This window comes from Trachypithecus francoisi, unplaced genomic scaffold (assembly GCF_009764315.1).
Source record: "Trachypithecus francoisi isolate TF-2019V2 unplaced genomic scaffold, Tfra_2.0 Lachesis_group0, whole genome shotgun sequence".
NCBI lineage: Eukaryota > Metazoa > Chordata > Mammalia > Primates > Cercopithecidae > Trachypithecus > Trachypithecus francoisi.
Genome location: NW_022681453.1, coordinates 4,881,004 through 4,907,876, shown reverse-complemented (window position 1 = coordinate 4,907,876; position 26,873 = coordinate 4,881,004). Strand labels below are relative to the sequence as shown.

Sequence of the window (26,873 nt, the reverse complement as noted above, 5' to 3'; positions counted from 1 at the left end):
CGTAATTAAACATTTGAGGCTGAAATTGAAGCTTTTTATTTTGGATATACATACCACTATTACTGTTATAAAGACATTTTTATATAGGGATACTTTGTATTATGAATCTATAAAGTTCTAAACCATAATCAAGACATTTATATAAAGTGACACTTTGGGATTATTTGGCCTCATAAGCTAGATGCCAGTGAAAATTGGCATATACATCATTAATAGACATGTTTACACTTCCAGTGTTAGGGTTTTTGTTTATTCCAGTTGTACTTCCTTTGGCAGACGGCTGTTATGTTTTACTTTAGTGCCATATTGTGGATGCCAGAGAACTTGCATTTGCCAGGGAATAATCTCCTGCAAGTGAAGAAAATTAATGCCATGATAAAATTCAGAAAACATTTAGGAAAACGTAGTTGGGTTTATATTTTGTTAGAGATAAAACAGTCTTTGCAAAGAATAGTACTTTTGTTAAATTGCTACAGCTATAATATACTGAAGTATGGTGCCTATCTGGATTTACATGAATTCTGATTTAGAGTCAAAATTAATAAAGCATACTTTGGCAATACAGGGAGTCTCAGTTTTCAGAATGGCATCAAATAAAGGTAAATTATACTTTACCTGAGATCCTATATCATGAAGTAGAATGGTGTAGTGTAATTCAATAAAGTCATCATTTCTTTGCTGTGACAAAAAATAAAAACCTGTTGTTTAAAACTTAATATCATTGGCAAAAAATTACATTTAATTTTGAAAATCATCTTTGATTAGTAGATGAATATAATATTTACATTTAGGTAAAAATAAAAATTGAATGTCAGAATTTCAGTTTAATGTGACAAAATCTATTCTCTTACACTAAATAAAGTGTTCTTTCAAGATGCATTTTAAAATCATGATTTTATATTTGTTCCCCAAAAAATGTTTACCTGTTTTTAGTTTCCAAGTTGTGGTAGCTACTTAAGAGAATTACCAAGTGTAGCTTGTTATTTAAGAACCTTTCGTGTTTCCATTGTACAGAAAAGCATAATTTATGGGATAAACTGTAGCAATGGGTGTTTACATTGAAATAATACAATTTTATAATAGAAATTCTCTTTTTGAAAACTGAAAAATAAGGCCAGGCACAGTGACTTACACCTGTAATCCCACACTTTGGGGGGGCTGAGGTAGGCAACTTGCCTGAGCCTAGGAGTTTAAGAACAGTCTGAGAAACACAGTGAAACCACGTCTCTAGGAGAAGAAACAAAAAATTAACCAGGCATGGCTGTGTGCGCCTGTACTCCCAGCCACCTGGGAGGCTGAGGCGGGAGGACCGCCTGAACCTGGGAAATTGAGACTGCAGCGAGCCATGATTACACTAATACACTCCAGCCTGGGCAACAGAGTGAAACCCTGTCTCAAAAACAGGCAAACAAACAAACAAACAAAACCAGAACACCTGAGAATAATAAAATGTAGTGAGTGTAGTTATGTGATTGTGTAATTAAGCTTTTTTCTGTACTGTACAGTAGAGGAAAAAAACAGTTTCAGTATGGCATGACTATAGAAAGTTGAACACAAAACTTTGATTGCTAAGGGAAATAGTCTGTATTAAGCTGAGCACAAAAGCTAAATGTCGGATTATAACTCAAGACTTTCCTCTTCTGAAAGCACAGCTTTGCTTGTGACTGCCATAAAAAGTGGCCTTGAGGATCTTTATAGAGCAGATTAAAGGTGAGGAGAGTCATTACAATTGTCCCTTAGTATCCATGGAGGACTGGTTCCAGGATTCCCCTCAGATACCAAAATCCACAGATGCTTAAGTCTCTGACATAAAACAGTGTAGTATTTCCATATAATCTATGCATAGCCTTTCATATACTTTAAATCATCTCTAGATTACTTATAATACCGAATACAATCTAAATGTTATGTAAATAGTTGTTATATTACTTAGGGAATCATGACAAGCAAAAAACCTGTGCATGTTCAGTACAGATGCTACCATCCATTTTTTACCCGTTATTTTTGATTCTCAGTTGTTTGTATCCATGGATGCAGAACCCATGGACAGAGAGACCTGACTATGTATTGTGCACCTGGGATTCTATCTTGCTGCTACTAATAAAACTCTCTAAACCTTTTTGTTCTAGAAGAGGGTCTGAGTAAAGTATCATAGTTAAATCTGACTTGACTAACCTGAAAGATTAAGAGCTACAATTACCATGATGCTTTTTGAAAGTGCAGTCTAGATACTTTGTATTAATAGAAAGTGTTTCATTGAAATCCTTGGCTTTGCCTTGCTATTGTTATGCTTCCTAGTCAGTATGTTCCCAGAGAATGCAACTAACCAAGCACAGTTATTAGGCAAGTTTGAGGCAAAGGAGGCCTGTGGTTTGCATCTCTCAGCCAAATCAAACAACTTTTTAGACCAGTTACTGTTGCTTTGGACTCTTCCTACAATTCTTCACCTTCTCTAATCTTGATTGTAACTGACCTCCCCTTTGAAATCCCAGGTTTGCTATTAAATACAAAATGACTATAGGGATACTATTTATCCAATTATGAATTACAATACTTTCGATAAATATTAACCTCATGAATAGTGTATTTTATAGAAACTACTTACCACTTGCTTGACAGTTTGAATTTTTACCATTTTATACCATGTGTCTTCGGTAGAATTTTGCCATATTATGTAACCACAGGCAACCCAGGCTAAATGTAGAAGGAGCGTCATTTCTGGAGATACATTTCCAAAATTGTCTGGTAGGAGAAACATTTATATGATAATTATATATGTAGTATTAACCTTTTAAAACAAAATGTAAATTCTAAATCATGTCTTAGTTTCCTTCAAATGTGTGCAGAAAATAATTTAATTAAGCTAGGGATCTGTGAAATTTCTGAGGCCTCTTTTTTGTTGGATTAGATTGGAGATGAGTATTTTTGCAAAAGTGTGCATGTTTCTAACATACTTAGCAACTAACAATTTTAAGCATAGATAATTGAGATTGATTTTAAAGTTGAAACAAATGATTTTCATGCCATATTTATGTATATACCTGGAATATTTTGTGCTTCTAGAGGTTCCTTCATCGACTTGAGTCTTTGATAAAATGTGTTGTCTTCTTCATCTGGATTCTTTCCAGTTTCTCCTTCAAATGTGAAGTTGACTTCTGGTGCAGTTTCTTGTCCCATTAAAGGGTAAAGTACTTCAGCTGTGCAGTTCACCTTAACTTGCTGTTTGAAATTTAGCAAGAAGATCCTTATATACAGAAGGCTATTCATTATTAATTATCATCTTTGAGATATGATTTAAAGCATAGGCCCTTAATGGTGTTGTTTTAGACTAGACTTCAGAGTGCATGTTTTCAGAGGTATCTAACTGGGCCTGGCCTATTAATATTCCATACTTATCATGTGAGTACCCTAAAATAGATACCTTATAAATGATATGGGTCATAATCTTCTAAAGTCTAGTCTTAAAACTGAATATATCTCAGTATTAATGGGGTGTCTACTTGCAAGGCCAGATTTTAGTCTGACTTTATATACCAACTCAAGACTCTGGTTACTTTTAAAGTTTTTCCATTACTCTTACTCCTTGCTCCTGAAATAACAGAACTTTTTTCAAATGCAGATGCAGCAGTCTGTGTCTGGATATAAAATTAGAAGATTATAGCATTGGGTTATGCTTTGTAAAGATGGCTGTCTAGCAGCTCAGATGCCTTTTAATGAATCTCCTTATTATGCTCAACAGAAAGGCAAGCTTGTTAAAATTTCAAGATGGCTGTGGTACAGATTGTCGTTCCTTTCTTTGAAGTTTGTCTCATTAATAATTTGCCAGTTGTGTATAATCTTTAAAATTTCCCTTCCTCATTACTGGAGGATCTTTATATGAATGGTGGTATCAGCTGGCATTCTATTGCTTGTGAATATCTAAGAGCACATTCTTTCTCTAAAAACCCAATGAAAAACAGAATGAGAAAAGCAGACGTAAGAAAGTGATTGGGGAATAAATTACTTCACTCATTTATATTAGGCATAAGTGCAGATTGCCCTAAGAGTAAGGAAATTCATTTGAACTGAAGTATATAGTCTTTTTCTGTGTAGGTTAGTAGAAATAATTCACATGCCTAGGAATACCCAACGATAGTAAAGAACTGATCCTTGTAAACTTTGACCATATGGTAATTTTTAGAGGCAGGGATTTCACAACAACTTTTTAAAAATAGGTAAAACTAATCAGTGTTATGGATTTGATCAGCAAAGATGATCTGGAATATTTAGAATTAAATTTGATTTAATAAGAACATTTTGGCTGGGCATGGTAGCTCATGCCTGTAATCCTAGCACTTTGGGAAGCAGAGGCAGGAGGATCACAAAAATTAGCCAAGTGTGGTGGCATGCACCTGTGGTCCCAGCTACTCGGGGTGGCTGAGGTAGGAAGATGGCCTGAGCCCAGGAAGTTGAGGCTGCAGTGAGCCATGTTCCGCCACTGCACTTCAGCCTGGGTGATAGAGACCCTGTGTCAAAGAAAAAAGAAAAAAAAAATTGACTTACTTTTTGTATAATTTCTTCAACAGCAAATTTAAGGCGATACTTATGTCCTCTTCCTGGAATATCCTAAAATTAAGCAAATGTAATGGAGACAAGAAAATATTATAACAACATTATACTTGCATTGTTAGAAGCATCCATCTCATTTGGTTGGAGGGGCTGGCTGAAGGGGAATGGTGAAAGCCTCAGGTCTTAAAAGGCATGTCACCATGAATGTAACATCTAATCTAGCAAGTCCCCTGTCAGGTTTACTTTGGATGAAAACAAAAGGTAGGATAAAAGCATACAAATTGGGCACAACTCACTTTCAGTCATCAAAAGACTTTAACCTCTGGATCTGTGATTTTAAAGTCTCTACATAAGAAATTTTGAAACTGTTTAATTCTAAAGATGACAAATAGTGTCATCTTTGAAAAGATTTTTCATAAAGCTCAGTGTACCCTCCAAATAATGTTCAATGAACGTGAATTTCATTTTGAGGCAGATTACTGCAAAGCAATTGGATACTTAATACAATTAAGTATTGTTTTTACTTGTATATTAGTGGAACTGCAAAATGATTAACAAATTTTATAAGACTAAGAAATGAGTTTCACTTTTAAATCAAGATACTGGTTGAAAATTTATACCTAATTATGTTATCTGGTCCAGTTTCAAAATAAGATCTATGGTCTGTCACCTCTTAAAGACTGTTAGCAGTGAAAATTCTGTCAGATAAATAAGGGATAATCTGAAATCCAGTGGATTTTAGTAAAATGAAAACAAACCTCGTTAGTGATTGCTGAGGCCTTAAACATTTAATTCAAGCCTTTAGCAGAGGGTGCACATCATTTAAGGCAGTCATGTGGTAGTGGTGGTTGGGTGGCTAAAGACCAGCGTCAGCCCACAGTGCTTTTATTGTTTGACTTCGTCCGTTTCTCTTGCTGTTTGTTTCCCCCTTCATTTTGGTCAAAGGGTCTAATAAGGATTTGTCTTAAAATGTAGGCAATAGAGAGTCATTTGGAAGATGGGAGCTTTTGTTGGTCCAGATCAGAGCAGCAGATGAGAAACGTGGCAGCCTTAAGAGTCTTTCGAATGGTTCCTACGGGTTACACTTAAGGAAAGTGCTGCCCCATTACTTAGAGCGTTTTCCCATTTTCCTGTAACTGTGCGTGTAAAAACTTTGTCTCTGCCTTAAGATGAAAACAGCCCCGGGCTGTCTGCAGAGACTGTAGTATAGACATTCCCTCAGAAACCTTAATATCTCAAGACCAGATACCAGCAGTGTGTCCTAAAACAGAAGGTGGGTAGGGGGTGGCACGGAGTATCTGCACACAAAGGCTGAGACCTCGGGTCAGTGGAGGGAGCGCAATCCTGAAGCCCCCGCTGCGCGCCACCCCCTGCTAAACTCACCTCCATGCTGGCTTGTTTGACCTTCTGCACCTCAAACACCCTGTGCGGGGTCCCCTGCTGGTAGTTGATGTAGTTCTGTGCCACCAAGGCTGCCCTGGAGGCTGGGTAGTTGGTCGGCGGGATTTCCATTCCGTTAGAGCAGTGACTTCAGGGCTTGGGCTGCTGAGGCTTAACGGGACCAGTAGCAGAGCGCCGCCCGTCCTGCTTGCTGCTGGGTCGGGTTGCCGAGGCGAAAAAGTCGCAAGCTCCTTCAGTCTGTCTTCTTCCTCAGCAACTTCCGACTCCGGAAGCTGCTGCTTGGGCTCAGGCTCTCTCCGTCCCAGCGCCCTGGGCTGGCTGCTTCTGAGGCCCCGCCCCGCTACTGCCAGCAGCCGCCTTCCTTACTCCGCCTGCCGGTTCCTACTGGAAGAGAGGCCAGCATGCTGTCCGCCACCAGCAGGTGGAGGTGTGGGGAGGGAGTCAGTGGGCTAGGTTCTCTGGGATTGCGTCTTTCCTTTCATTAAGCTTTATAGAAGTGCAGGGTGGGGCTTTCTGGCCTTCGCTTATATAGGACGCCTCTGAAGCCTCCAGTTTCCTGTCCATGGGGAAAAAAGTCTGGTTGCTTCGCTTGTAGACTGGAGTGCAACTTCCGTATACTCCGCACGCAGTGTCCCTGACAGGGCAAGGTGCACAGGTACTCTAGGTAGTGATTCGATTCCTTCATTTCCCTTCCCCTTGTGAGAGTCCAGGAAGAGGCTTTCTCGTCCTCAGCTCTTTGTGGGTTTTGGACCAGTTCTGCCCAAAGCAAAGTATGAGAATCTGCAAACTATAGTGTTAAATTGGGGGATTATGTAATTTGGATCAGGAGAAAAAAATGCGCCTGTACCCCTCTCCTTTACTAATCTTAAAATGATGAAGTTTTAATGTAACACCATGCTTCCAATTTGAGTCATTTTGAATATTTTACTTCAAGGATTAAAATAAACTTAAAAACTAAACTTAAACAAAGCACTATCTCTGGTATGTGGTCTCCCTCATTGAAATGGGTCTATAAACCTGACTTTGTAGAAGTACAGGTTTATCCTTGGTGGTCTTAGGCTAATTGGGCTAGGATAACTTGGAGATTCTATCAAGGTTTGGCCAAGGTCTTGGCTGCCTGGATTGGGACCTTTTGTTTTTGAGTCAGAGTTTCGCTCTGGTTGCCCAGGCTGGAGTGCAATGGTGCGATCTGAGCTCACTGCAACCTCTGCTCCTGGGTTCAAGCAGTTCTTCTGCCTCAGCCTCCCAAGTAGCTGAAGATTACAGTCATGTGGCACCACGCCCAGCTAATTTTGTATTTTTAGTAGAGACAGGGTTTCTCCATGTTGGTCAAGCTGGTCTCGAACTCCCGACCTCAGGTGATCCACCCGCCTCAGTCTCCCAAAGTGCTGGGATTACAGGCGTGAGCCACCACACCCGGCCTTTTTTTTTTTTTTCCTGTGTATTATGCTGTTTTAACAGCTTTTTTTTTTTGGTGAGACGGAGTTTCACTCTTGTTGCCTAGGCTGGAATGCAATGGTGCAATGTCAGCTCACTGCAACCTCCGCCTCCTGGGTTCAAGCGATTCTCCTGCCTCAGCCTCCGAAGTAGCTGGGATTAGAGGTGCCCACCACAATGCCTGGCTAGTTTTTTGTATTTTTAGCAGAGACAGGGTTTCACCATGTTGGCTAGGCTGGTCTCGAACTCCTGACCTCAGGTGATCCACCTGTCTTGGCCTCCCAAAGCGCTGGGATTACAGGCATGAGCCTCCGCGCCCAGCCAGGACCTTTAACTTGGTAGTAACACGCACACCCGACACTCTTGAGGTCTCTTTTTTTCCAATTATGTAGATTCCGCAGTAAATCTGGATTCTGGACTTGGGCCCCAGTTTCATGCTTATTATTGTCTCCTGGGATTTGGGGGTTCTGATTGACTTTGCCTTTAAATACCATCTGTCTGCTTGCCCATCATCTTATATCAAATGTCTCTCTCTCTGTCAAAGCTTAATCCAGAGCAAGGCTCTAACTCTGTTCAATTTTATGAAGGCTGAGAGAGGTGAGAAAGTTGCAGAAGAAAAGTTTGAAGCTAGCAGATGTTGGTTTATGAGGTTTAAGGAAAGAAGCCATCTCTGTAACGTAAAAGTGAAAGGTGAAGCAGCAAGTGCTGATGTGGAAGCTGCGTTAGTGATCAGTGATCTTCTAAGATCGTTGATGATGTTGGCTACACGAAACAACAGATTTTCTTTTTTTCTTTTTTTTTTTAGATGGAGTTTCACTCTTCCCAGGATGGATTGCAGTGGCATGATCTCAGCTCACTGTAGTGAGCCTCTGCCTCCTGGGTTCAAGCCGTTCTCCTGCCTCAGCCTCCCAAGTAGCTGGGATTACAGGCATCCGCCACTATGCCCGACTAAGTTTTGTATTTTTAGTAGAGACAGAATTTCACATATTGGTCAGGCTGGTCTCAAACTCCTGACCTCGTGATCCACCTGCCTCGGCCTCCCAAAGTGGTGGAATTACAGGCATGAGCCACCATGCCCAGTCAAACAACAGAGATTTTCAGTGTAGATGAAACCTCCTTCTTTTGGAAGAAGATGCCATCTTTGACTTTCATAGCTGTAGAGAAGTTGGTGCCTAGCTTCAAATCTTCAAAGGACGGGCTGTGACTCTCTTCTTAGGGGCTAATGCAGCAGGTGACTAAGTTTGAAGATAGTGCCCCTTTCCCATTGTCAAAATCCTAGGGCCCATAATAATTATGCTAAATCTACTCTGCCTATATTCTACAAATGGAATAACAAAGCCTGGGTAACAGCACATCTGTTTACAGCATGGCTTACTGAATGTTTAAAATCCATTGCTTAGAAAAAAATTCTTTCAAAAGATTACTGTTCATTGACAATTCACCTGTCACACAAGAGCTCTGATGGAGATGTACAGAGAGATTAATATTGTTTCCGTGCCCGCTAATACAACATTCATTCTGCAACCCCTGGATCAAAGAGTAATTTTGACTTTCAAGTCTTATTATTTAAGAAATACATTTTGTAAGGTGATCGCTGCCATAGGTTGATTCCTCTGATGGATCTGGGCAAAGTAAATTGAAAACCTGGAAAGGGTTCACCATTCTAGATGTCATTAAGAACATTTGTGAGTCCTGGGAGGAGGTCAAAATAACATTACCAGGAGTTTGGAATAAGTTGATTCCAACCTTCATGGATGATTTTGAGAGGTTTAAGACTTCAGTGGATGAAGTAACAGTGAATGTATTGGAAATAGCAGGAGAACTAGAATTAGAAGTGGAGCCTGAAGATGTGACTGAAGTCCTACAATTTCATGTTCAAACTTGAGCAGATGAGGAGTTCCTTCTTCTATGGATGAGCAAAGAAAGTAGTTTCTTGAGATGGGATCTACTCCTGTTGAAGACACTGCAAGCATTGTTAAAATTATAACAAAGGGTAAACCTGGTTGATAAAGCAGTGGCAAAGTTTGAGATGATTGACTCCAGTTTTGAAAGAAATTCTGCTATGGATATAATCCTTTCAAACAGCATCACATGCTACAGAGAAGTCTTGTGAAAGGGAAAGTCAATCAATGGGGCCCACTTCATTGTTGTCTTGTCTTAAGAAATTGTCATGTGACTGGGTGAAGTGGTTCACACCTTTAATTCCAGCTACTTGGGAGGCTGAGGCAGGAAGATCACTTGAGGCCAGGACTTTGAGACCAGCCCTGGGCAACTAGGGCAATAGAGGGACTCATCTCTAAAAAACATTTTAAAAGAAATTGCCACAGCCACCTCAACCTTCAGCAGCCACCACCTTGATCAGTCAGTAGCCATCAGCATCAAGCTAAGACCCTCTATACTCCTAGACCTTCAGTGCCTACTTCTAATTCTGATGCTGAAGTTTCAGATGATTGTTAACATTTTTTAGCAATAAAGTATTTTTTAATTAAGATATGTATGGTGGGATTTTTGTTTCGACATAATGCTATTGCATACTTAATAGACTATAGTATCGTATAAACATACAGCTTTTGTAATCACTAGGAACACAATTTGTGTGACTTGCTTTATTGTGATATTAGCTTCATTGCAGTGGTCTGTTACTGAACCCACAATGCCTCCAAGATATGCCTGTATGTTGTGATGCTTTGAAAAAGAAAATGAACAAAAATGTATTTGTAATATACTGTCTTCCTCATAAAGTGTTTTAATTTATAAATACAGTGTTTCTTTGGACTACGTAGCTTTTTAAAAAATTAATAGCAATAAAGCATTTCTCATCTTTTCTAGTTATATTAGCCAGCAACTATAAAGTAACTAAAGGATGAAATGGTTAGTTCTCCTCTTAAGGCCTTTTCTAAGAAGTTGGAGGAATTTTTTTCTCTTATTTTTTTCCTTTTGATGAGTCATGTATCTGTGAGCCAGCCCCTTAGGTTGTCGTTGTGTGTGTGAGGTTTTTGAATAGGTCCTCTGCTGATAGTGTCCAGGAAAGTGGCTGAGTACATTCTGATAACTCAGAGCTTTTTGCTGATAATGAAATTTTAGGTTTCACGCTAGTTAACATCTCGTGTATTACCACTAGTACTGAGAAATACAATATGTGAGCTTCCTCAAGTCACCATTTTGAAGCCTTATGAATGCAGTCACCATCTCTGTATATCAAAGCTAGTAACACTGGTTGTGAGATAATAGGCATTTAAAAGTATACATACCAATTTAGGCTCTCTTAAAAACATAATTACTAGAAATGCCCATTGCTTGCAACTTTGTTATGATTCTGAAGTCAAAACAAATCTGCAAATTTCAGGTAAACAACAAAGCCAACACAATTCTTACATATATATATATATTTTGTTGTTGTTGAAAACAATGTGGCCCTGACATAATTTTTTTTTTTCGATAAAAAAATAGATTGAGTGGGTACAGATGTAGTTTTGTTACATGGATATATTGGGTAGTGGTGAAGTCTGGGGCTTTTGGTGTAACCATCTACTAGATAATATTCGTTGTACCCAATAGGTCATTTCTCTTCCCTCAACCCCTCCCCACCCAACAATTCTAATCAACATTCATTTTAATGTGACAGATGATGTTTTGCCAAAATGAAATTGTCTTTCATAATGTGACATTTCTTTCACCTTCAGCATTTCTGTTTAGCTGCCTGTCAGGCAGTCTTAGTTCTTGTACCTTTACTTTTTCTAAACTACTGCAAAATCTATCTTCTTGTAGCACCGTCTGTTAGCTTTTGAAGTGAATAAACTAACCCCAGCGCTTGTAAGTTAGTTTATATCTTTTTTGTATTAGCCTTCTAGAAGAATGTTTAAGATCCTTGGTTTTAGAGCAAATCCTGACTCTGCCACTTAATGCTCTGTCACATTGGGCAAGTTAGTCTCTCTGTCCCTCAGGTTTCTTATCTGTAAAATGGTGATAAAAATAATACCTACTTCATGGGTTTGTGGTAAAGAACAAGTAAGACAATCCATATAAGGTACTTAACATAAGCCTGGCACAGAAGTATTCTGTTGTTTGGCACTCTCTCGATTATAAATTCAGTTATGGTTCCTGAAAGTGTGTGGAATTAATTGTTTGTGATTTGGTCCTTTAGAGCATTGCTGCCCAGTAGAACTTGATGCAGTGATGGAAATCTTTTAATTTAAATGTAAACAGCCATGGTTAGTTATTACCATATAGACAACACAGATCTAGAGTACGTTTGTATAGATGTTATATTGTTGACATCAAAAACATGATTTAAAATGTCTCATAGAAAACGTTGTATATACTTGAGAATGTGAGAGCGTTCCACAGTTTTGGAAATTTGCCTGTTGTAAGCTGGCATCTCCTAACAGCTTAGAACAGGCAAATATTGATATTTGCTTTTTCCAAACCACTGTCAGATTTGTATGCAGGAATGCACACTCATTAATGTCCATTTTCTTACCTGCTAATAATTTTGAAAGCAGCTGGCCTCTTCCATCGTGTAGTCTTGAGGAAGATTTCAATTTAAAGGAAGAAATGCCTTGCAAACAGTAGATACTCATGAAATGATTTTTTCAGTGAAACAGTAGCCTGTGTTTACATATCTTTAGTATGTATGTAAAGTGCTTATTCTATCATATTAATGTTGCCATTAGTGGTTTGAAGTAAACACTGACCTGTGTTTAAATATGTTTTTGTGTCTTTTGAATGACTGACTTATGTTAGTCTCTATCATTTTGCCACTGATCATTTTCAGGTATTAATTATTTCACTTGGAAATCCCTTTTCTTGTATTGCCTGAGTCTGTGATGCCCAAGGAATAAAATCAAATAGGAACTATCTGAATAAATTAACTTAGCCATCAAAGGTCCTATTTTCAAGTAGATGTCTTTGGTTACAGAGATTTAAAGAAAGAACACTGTGTTCCAGGGAAATGGGCAAGGTCTTTGGAATGTAGGTTATTAAAACAAGAACCGTAGACTGACCTTTTTCTTTTAATTACTCGACTTTTACTTTTTTATTTGTGAAATTCATCTGTGTATTACCTTGGGTGGTATATCCCACCCTCACTTCAAGTGAAAACAGAAACGAGAGGGTTCTTTTTAAAATCTACAGTAAACTTTTATTAAAAGACCATGATAATAAATAAATAATCAAATGTGTTCTTTTAAATTAATAGGGGTTACTTTATTTTGTAATTACATAATGCTCCTTTTTTTTTTTTTTTTTCTCCTAAATCACTTTCAGGTTTGAGTTTACACATAAAAAACAATCAGGTGGTGCAGGCCAGTATGGAAAAGTAATAGGTGTCCTGGAGCCTCTGGACCCAGAGGACTACACTAAATTGGAGTTTTCAGATGAAACATTCGGATCAAATATTCCAAAGCAGTTTGTGCCTGCTGTAGAAAAGGTAAATTTTTTAAAAAGCGTTTTTGCATTTTTACTTACTAAAAGCAGTTCATCACGTATTAAATCATACTTTATCTTCCATCATGTTGTCTATCACGGTTTGTTTTAGTTACATTCCTGTTTCTCTGATTATTAATTAGGCTTTCCATCTGATTTAGAATGTCTAGTTCATTAAGTAAAAGAGCTATAAATCCATGCTATGACAATGATGGGAAATTACTATGTTTCTGAATCATAGTTGTATTTTTCTTAATAAATTGAAACTACTCTTGTAATCAGCAATTAAAATTCGTAGTAGTTCTTAGGGATTTGTAAGAGTTTTATGTGTACTATTGTAGCTGAATGATCATTCTTTAGATTCCCAACACCTGGGTGCTACTGTCTCATTTGTACTACTGATTAATATGCTTTGGGAAATCAGTATTCAGAACAGTTTCTTCATTTGTAAACTGAGAGAAAATACTTAACCGCACCCCTCACAAAATTGAGGATCAGATAAGACTATGTGACATTTCCTTGGAGAAGTGCTTTGCACATGTGAGGGGTGTTTTGTTCGCTTTCCAGGTCATTTGCTTTATGACTGTTGTAGGCCGGGCACGATGGTTCATGCCTGTAATCCTAACATTTTGGGATGCTGAGGTGGGCAGAACACTTGAGCCCAGGAGTTTGAGACCAGCCTGGGCAACATGCTGAAACTCCATCTCTACAGAAAAATGAAAATAGAAAAAAAAATTAGCCTGGTGTAGTGGCACACACCTGTAGTCCCAGCTGCTCTGGAGCCTGAGGTGGGAGGGGAGGATTGCTTGAGCCCAGAAGATAGAGACTGTGGTGAGCTGTGCACCACTGCACTCTAGCCTGGGCGACAGTAAGACCCTGTCTCCAAAATGGAAAAAAGAAAAAAGAAAAAAAAAAAAAAAACTGTTGTAAACCCTTAATTAATTCACATAGACTGTGTTTTTTTTTTTTTTTTTGAGACCGAGTCTCGCTCTGTCACCCAGACTGGAGTGCAGTGACGCAATATCGGCTCACTGCAAGCTCCACCTCCCTGGTTCACGCCATTCTCCTGCCTCAGCCTCCCTAGTAGCTGGGACTATAGGCACGTGCCACCACGCCCGGCTAATCTTTTGTATTTTTTTTAGTAGAGACGGGGTTTCACCGTGTTAGCCAAGATGGTCTCGATCTCCTGACCTCATGATCTGCCCGCCTTGGCCTCCCAAAGTGCTGGGATTACAGGCGTGAGCCGCTGTGTCTGACCAGTTTTTGTTTTTAACCTTTTAACTTAGAAGATCTTATTATCAGGTTATAGTTTTGATTTCAGTGGTGGAGCATTTTTTTTTGTGTGTGATTAATGTATTCTATTTCAAGACAGTATTTTGTCATTCACACACTTTAAATTCTTACATCCACTAAGATGAATGTAGATGAAGGAGAACTTAGATATTTTACAGCAAATATAACTTACAGTTTTGAAATGTCAAGAAATATTTTGTGCTATCTGTGCAGCCATGTTACTGTGTTGCCAAGAAAAACTAACAAGTGGTAGGAGCTCTACAAGTATTAGTTAAGTGACTGAATTAATAAAAATTGTAAGCTCATCAAATGGTGCTCTTTAAATATGTGTAGTTTATTGTATATCAGTTATACTTCAACAAAGCTATTCTTTTTAAAAGAATTAGATTTGAAAAAATCGTGAATTACTCTTTAATTCTAGTTCTTACTGACATTTTGTAACACCAGAGCTGTAATGTAGTGATCTACCAATGAGGCAAAGCAGTTAGAGGTATGCAGTATGGGGCTCAAGACACAGCTAGTGAATAAACACCAATTTTGGTGGGGGTTTTCTTTTAGGGAGTTTCTTAGTTTTGCCTTTCCACTGTTTCCTCATTGTAAAATTAAGATCACGCTGTCTCTATGATGTGTTATGAGTAATTGAGTTGAGTAATTCCTGCAGATGAGGTTATGAGAAAGTGACTGTTAGCACTTTAAGTCTTACTTTCAAACCAGCTTATGCCCTTAACTAATATGCTTTTCCAAGGAATTGTTCATCTAAATGCCACAGTAGTAAACTTAAATATAAAGTTGTACTATTTACAATAGCAAAGACATGGAATCAGCCTAAATGCTCATCAATGATAGGCTGGATAAAGACAATGTGGTACATACACACCAATACTATGCAGCCATAAAAAAGAACAATATCATGTCCTTTGCAGGGAGGGGCGTGGATGGAGCTAGAGGCCATTATCTTTAGCAAACTAACTCAGGAATAAAAAACCAAATACCACATGTTCTTGCTTATAAATGAGAGCTAAATGAAGAGAACACATGGATACATAGAGGGGAACAACACACACTGGGGCCTATTAGAGGGTGAAGGGTGAGAAGGAGAGGATCAGGAAAAAATAACTAATGAGTACCAGGCTTAATACCTGAGAGATGAAATAATCTATACAACAAACCCCATGACACAAGTTTACCTGTGTTACAAACCTGTACATGTACCCCTGAACTTAAAAGTTAAAAAACAATAGTAAAGTTGTTAAACATTTTTAAAAAATTCTCCTTTGAGGGGTGAAATACAGCACACATAAAAACGTACACTTCTGAACACAAATATTTTGGGGTTCTTGATAATGTATCTGCAAGTAAAATCCACTCTCTCCAGAAGTTGTGTTCATTCATTAACAGGGGTTTTTAGATGCCTGCGAGAAGGGCCCTCTTTCTGGTCACAAGCTCTCTGGGCTCCGGTTTGTCCTGCAAGATGGAGCACATCACATGGTTGATTCTAATGAAATCTCTTTCATCCGAGCAGGAGAAGGTGCTCTTAAACAAGGTATGCTGTGCCCGGGTACCTTAGCGTATCTGTTTTCCTGATAGATCATCATAGCCTCAGAAGGCAACACTATTTTTAGTCTTCTTCACCCAGAGCCCTAGGCACCACAGGGAATATTGTAGGTAGTGGGCGAATCTTTATGGAATTGAGATCAAGGTAGATTATTACATTCTCTTTCTTGCAAAACTAAAAGACTGCCGTATTCTCTTACATTCTCTGGGGTTTTCTTTCAGGTATTTGAATTCATAGATAATTTATAAGTTCTGTTTTTAATAGAGAAGACTGAAATGTTCAGAATTCTAAGAAATTTTTAAAAGATGTCTTTACCACAGTCTTGTTATTTCTAGTGACTTATTCAAATGTCAAGAAATCCATAAATTTGTAAGTAATTTCTTCATTATGACATCGTATGCTTTTAGGCATTTTGAGGATGGCAAAGTATTTTGAAAGAATTTGGTAAACCTTATTCACAATGCAGATTTCTTGCAAAACTGCTAAAATTGTCAACATTTCTCACAGAATAATATTTGTATTTAAATGCTGATGAACTAGAACCTTATGCAGTTGCAAACATATCTGATTCTTTGCTTTTAAGAGAAAAAAAGCTAGTGACAACATAACAGTTTCACATCAGGATTATTCAAGAAAGGAACTTCAAAGCCATTTCCTGAAGCCAGAAAATTCCATTCTCTTTGTCATCTTTTCCATGTCCTTTATGTGAAAATACATTAGTAATGTCCACAAGTGTCTTTACACAGTAGAATTATGATTCACAAAATATTTCCAAAATATCTTTTATCAAAGAGGATTAAAGTGGACAGTAGAAACTTTAATCATAGTATTTCCTAAACATTCTGTAGATCAGGATTTATTGATTCTGTATGAATTTGAACTTTGTGGTATTTTTGGTCACACTTTGCATCTGTGATCAGGTGTGGGGGGCAGTGGTTGGGGAGAGTTGCTGATTCCTCATTTATGTTTCAGTTTCTCAGTTATGAAAGAGAGGTTTCCTTTATATCAGCTCTCTATTAAAAATGCAGTTGAAATTTATGATGTAGAGATCTTGTCACAGTCTGAAGATTGTGTAAATAAGAAACAGGTAAATAAAATGACAAAATGAGACTTTATTAGGTATGACTCACATTAAAATACTTGTGTTTTTACCTCTGTGTGTTTACCACTTTAGTATGCCTTAAACTGACAAATTAGTTATAATCACTTTATATACTTTTTAAAAGTACAGTTAAAACAAATTAGTACTGATTGTTCTATGGTGGTTCTTTACTGGTTGGTAGCTTTCCTGGAAATAGAGGTTACATAAAGTCAGATAATTGATATGGTTATCAATCAACAAGGAGCCTCATCCTTTTTAACTGATCCTACATTTAAATATAAGTAAATACAGGTGTATGTGGCCATATATATACATATATAAATAAAGTGGCCATATATGTTTTCCTACAGGATATATATGTTATATATCATATATGTATATATATTTGTAGATGTGTTTATATAAAATACAAAGTACATGCATATATACTATATATAAAGTGTATAATATATAACATAAAGTATAAAATATATGTAAACTATATAAAGTATATATAAATATATAATATGTATAATATACTGTGGGAAAAGATATATAAAAAATACAGATAATATATATAATATATCCTGTGGAAAAAAATGTATATGGCCACTTTATATATAAGAAATATAAAATATGTATATATATAATATTACTTTTAGGACTTGGATGCAATGCACCATCCAAAAATGGCAGGGTGAGTTAGGTTTGGAGCTTTGTTTGTCTCATGGTCTAGGGTTAGAGGAAGGCATGTGTAAGGGTAAGATTCATTTGGAGCTAATATATTTATATATATATATATTTCCTGTGGGAAAAATGTATATGAATATTAACTAAACAGTTGAATATGTACCATTTAGTTTTTTGTTATTTAGGTATAGTATATATATTAAGTATGATTGCCTCTTAGATGTACAGGGGGAAGACACTAGATTATAATTGAATTGAGGTTTTTTTTTTTTTTTTGAGACAGAGTCTCACTCTGTTACCCAGGCTGGAGCTGGAGTGCAGTGGTGTGATCTTTACTCACTGCAACCTCCACCTCACAGTTTCAAGCAATTCTTATGCCTCAGCCTCCCAGGTAGCTGAGATTATAGGCATGCGCCACCACGCCCAGCTAATTTTTGTATTTTTAGTAGAGACAGGGTTTCGCCATGTTGGCCACGGTGGTCTTGAACTCCTGACCTCAAGTAATCTGCCCACCTTGGCCTTCCAAGTTTCTGGGATTACTTTTCTATTTTTGAGACAGCGTCTTGCTCTGTCACCCACGCTGGAGTGCAGTATCACAATCTTGACTTACTGCAACCTCGAACTCCTGGGCTCAAGTGATTCTCCATCTCAGCCTCTTGAGTAGCTGGGAGTACAGGGGCATGCCACCATGCCTGGCTAATTTTTTTAATTGTTATTTTATGTAGAGATGGGTTATTACTTTGTTGCCCAGGCTGGTCTCATAAACTCCTGGGCTCAAGTGATCCTCTTGCCTCAGCTTCCCAAAGTGTTGGGATTATAGTGTGAGCCACCATGGCTGGCTGAGTAGTTTTATTTTTTACAAGATTTACTATACAAACAAGCAGGATGCTAGCATGAGAAATAAGTTACCTTACTGTTTCTTCATCTGATTTTTATTTCTCCGTGATTGAAAGACAAAAATCTTGAAAACATCACACTGTATCCCCCAAATATATACAATTATTCTTATTATTTTTGTATATTATTATTATTGTCTGTCGCCCAGACTGGAGTGCAGTTGTGGTGATCTCAGCTCACTGCAACCTCCGCCTCCTGGGTTCAAGTGATTCTCCTGCCTCAGCCTCCCAAGTAGCTGAGATTACAGGTACATGCCACCACACCCAGCTAATTTTTGTAGTTTTAGTAGAGACCGGGTCTCACCCTGTTGGCCAGGCTGGTCTTGAACTCCTGACCTCAAGTGATCCACCTGCCAGGCGTAAGCCACCACTGCGCTTGGCCTATATAATTATTATTTGTCAATTAAAAATTGAAACTTTTTAAAAAAACATTAGATTTGAAGTAAAAATAAAAATTAGCTTTTTCTATCCTGATAAAAAAAAAAGACAAAAATATAAAAGTCAGGTGAAAGGAAGTTCTTGCCACACTCAGCAAGAAAATCAACTTTTTTTTTACATACACCTCTGTTGAATGCCATATTAGAGTTTTACAGTGAAAATGTTGGTAAATGAGCTTAATATAAGAATAGCTTATAACTATAAGATATTATAGTTATTATATCAGTATACTATTATTATATGTTATATCTTATCAAAATTGGAAGAACAATAGTTCACATTCTCCCGTATTCTTGATTTTAAAAATGAACACTAGAATTCATTTGAACCTAATTTTAAATATTGTTCATGAGACTGATCAGTGATGTAACCTAAAACTGAAAGGTGAAATTGACTTGACTACAGATCTGCTGGAGGAAAAATTTCTTTTAGGACTTGGATGCAATGTGGCTATTGAAAAATTGCTGGCGAGTTGGCTTTGGAATCTTATCTCATGGTATAGGATTAGAGGAAGACGTGTAAAGATAAGATTCATTTTGGAACTAAATCAGGGAGTAGATTTAGAGAGTTAAAAGGAAGGGAGCAGGATAAGGGGATGTGAAATAGAACCAGAAAGACTGTCCTCAATAATTGAGTGATGGACACCATATACTTGCCTCTTTCCTTCCCTTTACCCTTTCACAATCTAGATGTTTTACATTACTTATCCTGTTGAGAACATTAGATAATGTGTAACTAAATCTAGATATGTCTGCTCACATCTCTCCTTCTGGGCGCTTTTTTTCATATTAATTACATTTCTTTAGAGCCAAGGACGCTCTGCTGTTGTAAAGAAGTTATGCAAGGAACAGAACTGTTTCTACACTCTAAAATTGTTAGTCTGATTTAGATGTCCATGTAGGTTTCTGCAGGGCTTAGCCAGTGAAGCATAGGAGTCTGCAGTACCTCTTTGAGTTCAGTTATTTCTCTTTCAGAACAAAATTCACTCATTAGAACTAATTATTTGAGGGTAGATGTGAGCTAGGATATATGATTTAAATTTAAAAATATTTCTAATTATATTCTTGTTGTCATAATTATTGCAGTTAAGCTGTACTGTCTCTAGAAGAAGCACTAAGTGAATATATAAGAAAGATTTTTAGTTTTGGTTTATTATAATCAAATTGATACTTCTGGAAAACCTGTGATTATATTTAAACAAAATATTACCCTTGTCATCATTTCTGTGTTTTGCTGAAAGCCTTTATTTGGAGATAATTTAACAAACCTGAGACTGAAGTATTTGTCACTATCACAACTTCCAAATTAAGTATAAATGTTTGAAGTTTTATTATATTCTCTCCATATTGTTACATTTAAACATTAGCACTTTAACAGAAAGAAGTGTTTTGGTTATATATTAAACGGGATAAAAAGAAATACAAATGCACTGAGTTTTAGTGTTTAAATGGTCAAATCTAGTCCAGAATCCTTATTTTGTAGATGAAAAAATTTGAGACCTGGACGAACTATGTTTTTCCAAAAGGCATATAACTTCTTTGAGGTAGAGCAAAAACTAGAAACTTGGTCTTCTCATTCTCAATCAGGTGTTGAAATTGTTCAGACTAGAAAAGGAAAGACATCATAGGCGTGGCTTGATTCTTGCTTCTGAGTATAGGAAGGGTACCCTCCACGTCCCCTCCTGCCCTGTGACAAAAGTTATTTTCTTATAATTAAAAATAACTGTCTGGGCCGGGCGCGGTGGCTCAAGCCTGTAATCCCAGCACTTTGGGAGGCCGAGACGGGCGGATCACAAGGTCAGGAGATCGAGACCATCCTGGCGAACACGGTGAAACCCCGTCTCTACTAAAAAAAAAATACAAAAAACTAGCCGGGCGAGGTGGCAGGCGCCTGTAGTCCCAGCTACTCGGGAGGCTGAGGCAGGAGAATGGCGTCAACCCGGGAGGCGGAGCTTGCAGTGAGCTGAGATCCAGCCACTGCACTCCAGCCTGGGCGACAGAGCGAGACTCCGTCTCAAAAAAAAAAAAAAAAAAAAAAAAAAAATGTCTGCCAGGGACTGCAAGAAAGAATGGGTTTATCCAGCCTGACCAACATGACGAAAGCCTGTCTCTACTAAAAATACAAAAATTAGTGGTAGCAGACGCCTATAATCCCAGCTACTTAGAGGCTGAGGCAGGAGAATTGCTTGAACCTGGGAGACGGAGGTTGCAGTGAGCCGAGATTGCCTCATTGCACTCTAGCTTGGGTGACAAAGCAAGACTCAAAAAAAAAAAAAAAAAAAAAAAGTTTACCTTGGTCAAATTTGTAACAGTCATTATCTTTACCCCTGACGATTTTCAGAGAGAATACCTAACTGAGTTGGATAATTTAGATGGTAAAGGACTTGATCAGATGTTGTTTTAAGACCTTTTTGTATTATTCTCTGCTATTTAATGAGTTTTAAGGATAATAATATGACAATGGAAATAACAATATTAAAATTAAATGTTGGAATTTCTATTTAGAAGAGTGACTGTTATTACTACAGGAAACATGAGTCTAGGTCAAATATTTTAAGCTTGCTATTTGTGTTTGTACCTTTGGGAAAGTGTCATCTTTCTCCCTTTTTTATATCTGGACAGTTGTAGTTTGTATGAAGACTAATGAACTTTTTTTTTTTTAACCCAGCCGTGGCAAATGCAACATTATGTATTCTCGAACCTATTATGGCTGTGGAAATTGTAGCTCCAAATGAATTTCAGGGACAAGTAATTGCAGGAATTAACCGACGCCATGGGGTAATCACTGGGCAAGACGGAGTTGAGGACTATTTTACACTGTATGCAGATGTAAGTACTCTTGGTCATTGACAGTCCTGCTTTTATTAACCATAGAAGGAAATCCAGATTAGCTTTTGTTTTTGCAAATGGACGCATTTCCTTGCTGAATTTGTGGCTTTATACATGTGGCATTTTCTGTAACATGCTATTAGAGCAACTCTTAAGTGCAGAAGTTAAATATAAGATTTATTTTGGCCAGGCGCGGTGGCTCAAGCCTGTAATCCCAGCACTTTGGGAGGCCGAGACGGGCGGATCACAAGGTCAGGAGATCGAGACCATCCTGGCTAATATGGTGAAACCCCGTCTCTACTAAAAAATACAAAAAAAAAAAACTAGCCGGGCGACGAGGCGGGCGCCTGTAGTCCCAGCTACTCGGGAGGCTGAGACAGGAGAATGGCGTGAACCCGGGAGGCGGAGCTTGCAGTGAGCTGAGAGCTGGCCACTGCACTCCAGCCTGGGCGGCAGAGCAAGACTCCGTCTCAAAAAAAAAAAAAAAAAAAAAAAAGATTTATTTTATCTTGACCTTTTGTAAGTGTGTCATTTTCTTAGATGTATATTATGTATATATCTAAGATGTATTTCTTAGATGTATATATCTCTCTTGGATAAGCACAGACGGACAAATTAAAAAGAAAAGGAAATATAAGATGTATATTATCTAATTTTAGCTTTATTTGCATAGTTATCTTTAATTTATCCCTTTTAATTCCCTTGCCTATACCTTTCTTGACTTAAATCTCAAGGGAGAAAGTGTTTATTACATTTCATAAGGCCTCCTGGAAAACACTATTCTCAGCATATCATTAAGGTGTCCAAAGGAAAGTTATATTCACATTTTCTCAGAAGAAACAGTTCTGAGTGCTTGAGCTGGGGCTACAGAGTGGAGTGGGGATGAGGAGGGAAGGCTGTCAATGGTGTTCACGCCATGAAATGGAAAGATTTGGTTTCTGGTTGCAACTGTCAAATGAAATAATTTTCAAATAGGATTTCCACTTGGAATAAAACAAAAATGTTTCTCTTTGGCTTTTGATTATTTTTAACTAAGTGTAGTGAGCAGAAATCTTAATCTAAAGGAATTAAATGGCTAAAGTGCATCTGTATTTTTCTCGAATATTTTCTCAAATGCTAAAATATCTACTGTGTTTGTTTTCAGGTCCCTCTAAATGATATGTTTGGTTATTCCACTGAACTTCGGTCATGCACAGAGGTAGGCAAGTTTAAACTTTACTGTAGCACCCTTCAAAAGACCACCCTACACAATGATCATGTTATAAAATCTTGACCTTGCATAACTTTACTTGATAGTTTAAAAAAAAAAAAATTCTCTCTTTTTAAAATCCTTAGGGAAAGGGAGAATACACAATGGAGTACTGCAGGTATCAGCCATGTTTACCATCCACACAAGAAGACATCATTAATAAGTATTTGGAAGCTACAGGTCAACTTCCTGTTAAAAAAGGAAAAGCCAAGAACTAATTTTGCTTACTGTGAGTTGACTGACTTTAACTGAATTTGTGTGGTCTTGATACTTTGATGGATTCCAGTGGAATAAATTCAGGCTGCTGAAACAAGAAATTCTGAGCCCAGGAAGCGGGCTCTTCTTTCTTCAAAAGAAGCCCTTCTTATTCATATTCAGAAGCTTCTGTTATATTCAAAGGTAATTGTATGTCTATCTCAATTCTATTGATTGGTTTTATAGTTTATTGAAAATCCTCAAATAAAATATAGTTATTACTGAAATATGTTTAATATTTATTTAAGGGGAGAAGAGACTAATTTCGGTTATACTTTTAAGCTTAGAATGTATGTTCATTTCCTTTTCAAATTTTGTATCATAGGAGTTTACAACACAGAGAAAAGCTGAAAAAATGCAAAGAACAACTACATACTTTCCATCTACCCTCCTTTGTTAACAGGTTGTTTATCATATAATGATTTGTTTTGTCATATTTGCTTTCATTATTATCTGTTTAAGTCTCATACCTCTGTATTTTTAGTTTGCTGAAGACTTGAAAGTGAATCGCATACACCATGATACTTCTTGGAGTGTCATTAATGGGCAGGCTTTTCTGTTGACGAGTGGGTTCCATATGATCTTCATAGCGTTTTTCAGGTTCTTCATTGGGATATTAAAATATTAGCCAAATTTCTCTCTGTTTTATGTATGTCTGATTATTTCAGTTTGTGGTTTCTGCAAATTTGTAACTGCCTCTGTTTTAGGAGTATAAGTATTCCTTGTGGTCTATTGTGAAGTGAAAAGTAGACCTTTGCATATACTATTCTTGTTTGTGCTCATCTTAATGTTTTTGTACACCTAAATCAAATGTAATTTATAGTTGGTTTCATCAACCTAATGAATACTAGTTAAATTTGAATTCCTTGGAATTTATCATATATTGTATTCACTGAGATTGCGAAGGAACAAATGGTAATCTTTTGTTTCCAGAAAAAGCTGGGCTTTCCCAAGCAGTTCTATTACCCGGTTCAGAATTGCTTCATCCAAAAATCATCTGATGGTGTAGATGGATCCTAGTCCTTTCCATTACCTGATGATAGAAATAAAATAATTGATTTTAAATTCCTTTGCTTTTCTTGACTTATAGATGTGGCTTTATACTTGCAGGTTTCTAGGGAAAAAAGATTTTTAAAAAGTATTGAGCACATGTTTTCAAGGCATTTGCTAAATACTTTTTTTTTTTTTAATTTTTATTTTTTTGTGCGGGGTCTCGCTCTGTCCCCCAGGCTGGAATGCAGAGGGACTATCTCTGCTCACTGCAACTTCTGATTCCTGGGTTCAAGCAATTATCCCATCTCAGCTGCCCAAGTAGCTGAGACTACAGGTGTATGCCACCACTCCCTGCTAATTTTTGCATTGTTTGAAGAGATGGGGTTTTGCCATATTGCCCAGGCTGGTCTCAAACTCCTGGGCTCAAGCTCTCTGCCTGCCCCAGCCTCCGAAAGTGCTGGGATTATGGGGGTGAACCACCATGGCTGGCTGCTAAATACTTTAAATGCATTGTACAATTTCATTCACACAACCCTAGGAGTAAGTACTATTATGTCCATTTGGTAATAGAGGAAGCACAGATAAGGTAAATAACTTTAATGAGACCACAAAACCTAAGTTTTTAAATTGATACTTTAATTACAATTATTCACTAAGTGCATTTCCCCCATGAGTGTCTTTTGCTACAGTAGCATCAGGTCTGAAAAAGTGTGATTGCTTTGGCATTTCATCGGCATCTTGTGCCATTCACAATAACTTTGAATATTGTTCCTAATGAGGAAATACATTCTGTGTACCTTCATGGAATTTAGCGTGATTCCTATGGCTATTGAGAATAGTCAGAACTACTGGAACTAAACTGGATAAATTTGAATAGTAAGTAAAAATTTTACTTATTTTTAATTTGTAAAACATCCTGGTTATAATGTTACAGTGTTAGAAAAGGTCTTAGATATTTAACCCAACACCAGCATTTCATAGGTAATGACTCAGGCCTAGCTGGTGGGAGTAATTAGAATAGGTTCATAAACGGACAGATCAGGACCAGAACCTACATCTCTTTCTAACTCATTAGTTATAGTTGGCAAAGATCACATACCAACCAAAGTCTGTAGCATGGAAAAAAATTAATGAGAATATTCGTAAGTGAGGGTTGTTTATATTACTATCAAGAAGGATAATTGTTGGCTAATTCGAATATTACATACTTGTGTTGGAGAATAGTAGCAGCACTAGGTAGTACTGTACTGATTCCCAACCCTCATTGCACTTGAAAAATCACTGGGGGAGCCTTCAAAATAAATACCTAGGCCTACACCCAGATATTTAAATTATTTGACTGGATCAAGATAAAACATTTTTTGGGTGATTCTAATATGCAGACAAAGTTAAAGACCACTGAAATATTGCCTGCACTGCACTTAAGCCCAAGACATGAAATGAAAAATTTGTGACATTCAGAAGTGTCATATTGTATTCCTTTGTGTGATATTAGAGTTTGTTTTTTTTGTTTAATAACTTTTTTTTTTTAAGAGATGGGGTCTTCTAAGACAAAAACCATCTGACTCAGCAATACCATTACTATATACCTAAAGGAATGTAAATCATTCTGTTATAAAGACACATGCATGCACACATTCATTGCAGAACTATTCACAATAGCAAGACATGGAATCAACCTAAATGCCCATCAATGATAGACTAGATAAAGAAAATGTGGTACATACACATTGTGGAATACTATGCAGTCATAAAAAAGAACGAGATCAAGTCCTTTGCAGGGACATAAATGGAGCTGGAAGCCAATATCCTCATCAAACTAACATAGGAAAAGAAAACCAAATACTGCGTGTTCTCACTTATAAGTGGGAGCTCAATAATAAGAACACATGGACACACAGAGGGGAGCAACACACTGGGGCCTATCGGAGGGTGGAGGGTGGGTGGACGGAGAGGATCAGGAAAAACTAATGGGTACTAGGCTTAATACCTCGGTGATGAAATAATCTGTACATCAAACCCCCACGACACAAGTTTACCTAGGTAACAAGCCTGCACATGAACCCCTGAACTTAAAAGAGATGGGGTCTCGCTTTGTTGCCCAGGCTGCTCACAAATTCATGGGCTCAAGCAATCGTCTGGCCTCAGCCTGTAGAGTAGCTGGGACAACAGGCACACACCACCATGCCTTGCTTGATAACTTTACCTTAAAAAAAAAAAAGTGTTCCTGTTTTTTGTTATTTCTTTCCTCTACTCACTCTTAGATTGTGTAGTTATAAAATCACTAAAATTTACTCAACTCCAAAGTTTAGGATTTTTCATATTTTAATGTTTTTGAAATCTGTGTGAGTCTCAAAATTGACAGTCAACCCAGTAGGAGTAAATCGTGACATGTTGGAATGTGTCCCTTTATACGTGATAGCTATTTGCATTGCTAAAACTGTAAATTATTGAACTGGAGCTTTAATTGCCACTGAAAGTATCTTCAAATAACATTGTAGTGCATCATTGAAATAAGTTAATTGTATTCAAGGAAAATTTATTGTGAGCATTCATTCATTTATCCATTCTAGTAGGTCTTAGGCAGCATGTTAGGTGACTATAGTACTTTGAAAACTAGGAAAGATCACAGAACAGGTCAAAATTTTCTAATTTGAGAGAAATTGATGTAATAAACTATGATGTCATGAATGACTAACATTCAGGTGCAAATAAGCTTCCAACTGACTTTCAAAAGAACTTGTTTAACTTCTAAAAATTCATAATTCAGGTAAGAAGAAAATGA

The 26,873-nt window shown here is 37.4% G+C and overlaps 2 protein-coding genes across 4 annotated transcripts in view; one reads left to right on the top strand and one right to left on the bottom strand.

Annotated features, from left to right (window-relative positions):
- Positions 1-24,160, top strand: part of GFM1 (G elongation factor mitochondrial 1) — a 46,738-nt gene extending 22,578 nt beyond the window's left edge. For 2 of the 3 annotated variants that reach the window (XM_033203121.1, XM_033203130.1), the window contains exons 14-18: positions 12,652-12,814; positions 15,502-15,646; positions 21,431-21,591; positions 22,736-22,789; positions 22,927-23,732. In XM_033203121.1, the coding sequence (XP_033059012.1) occupies positions 12,652-12,814; positions 15,502-15,646; positions 21,431-21,591; positions 22,736-22,789; positions 22,927-23,058 (655 nt within the window). In that variant the 3' untranslated portion in view covers positions 23,059-23,732. Of the gene's footprint in view, positions 1-12,651; positions 12,815-15,501; positions 15,647-21,430; positions 21,592-22,735; positions 22,790-22,926 lie in introns of all 3 variants that reach the window. The other variant, XM_033203110.1, reaches the window with a different exon arrangement.
- On the bottom strand, positions 13-6,275 carry LXN (latexin). Its single transcript, XM_033203142.1, has 6 exons — positions 5,932-6,275; positions 4,543-4,605; positions 3,042-3,219; positions 2,606-2,742; positions 616-678; positions 13-348 (listed from the first exon to the last, which is right to left on the bottom strand). The coding sequence occupies exons 1-6, from the start codon at positions 6,058-6,060 to the stop codon at positions 250-252; spliced, it is 669 nt and encodes a 222-aa protein (XP_033059033.1). The 5' UTR covers positions 6,061-6,275; the 3' UTR covers positions 13-249.
- Positions 24,161-26,873: the final 2,713 nt, after the last annotated feature.

Coding starts and splice junctions, on each gene's coding strand:
- LXN (XM_033203142.1), bottom strand. CDS start 6,060: ATGGAAATCCCGCCGACCAACTACCCAGCCTCCAGGGCAGCCTTGGTG. Junction 4,606..5,931: donor TCAAACAAGCCAGCATGGAG/GTGAGTTTAGCA, acceptor GCTTAATTTTAG/GATATTCCAGGAAGAGGACA. Junction 679..2,605: donor TTCAAACTGTCAAGCAAGTG/GTAAGTAGTTTC, acceptor TTTTTGTCACAG/CAAAGAAATGATGACTTTAT.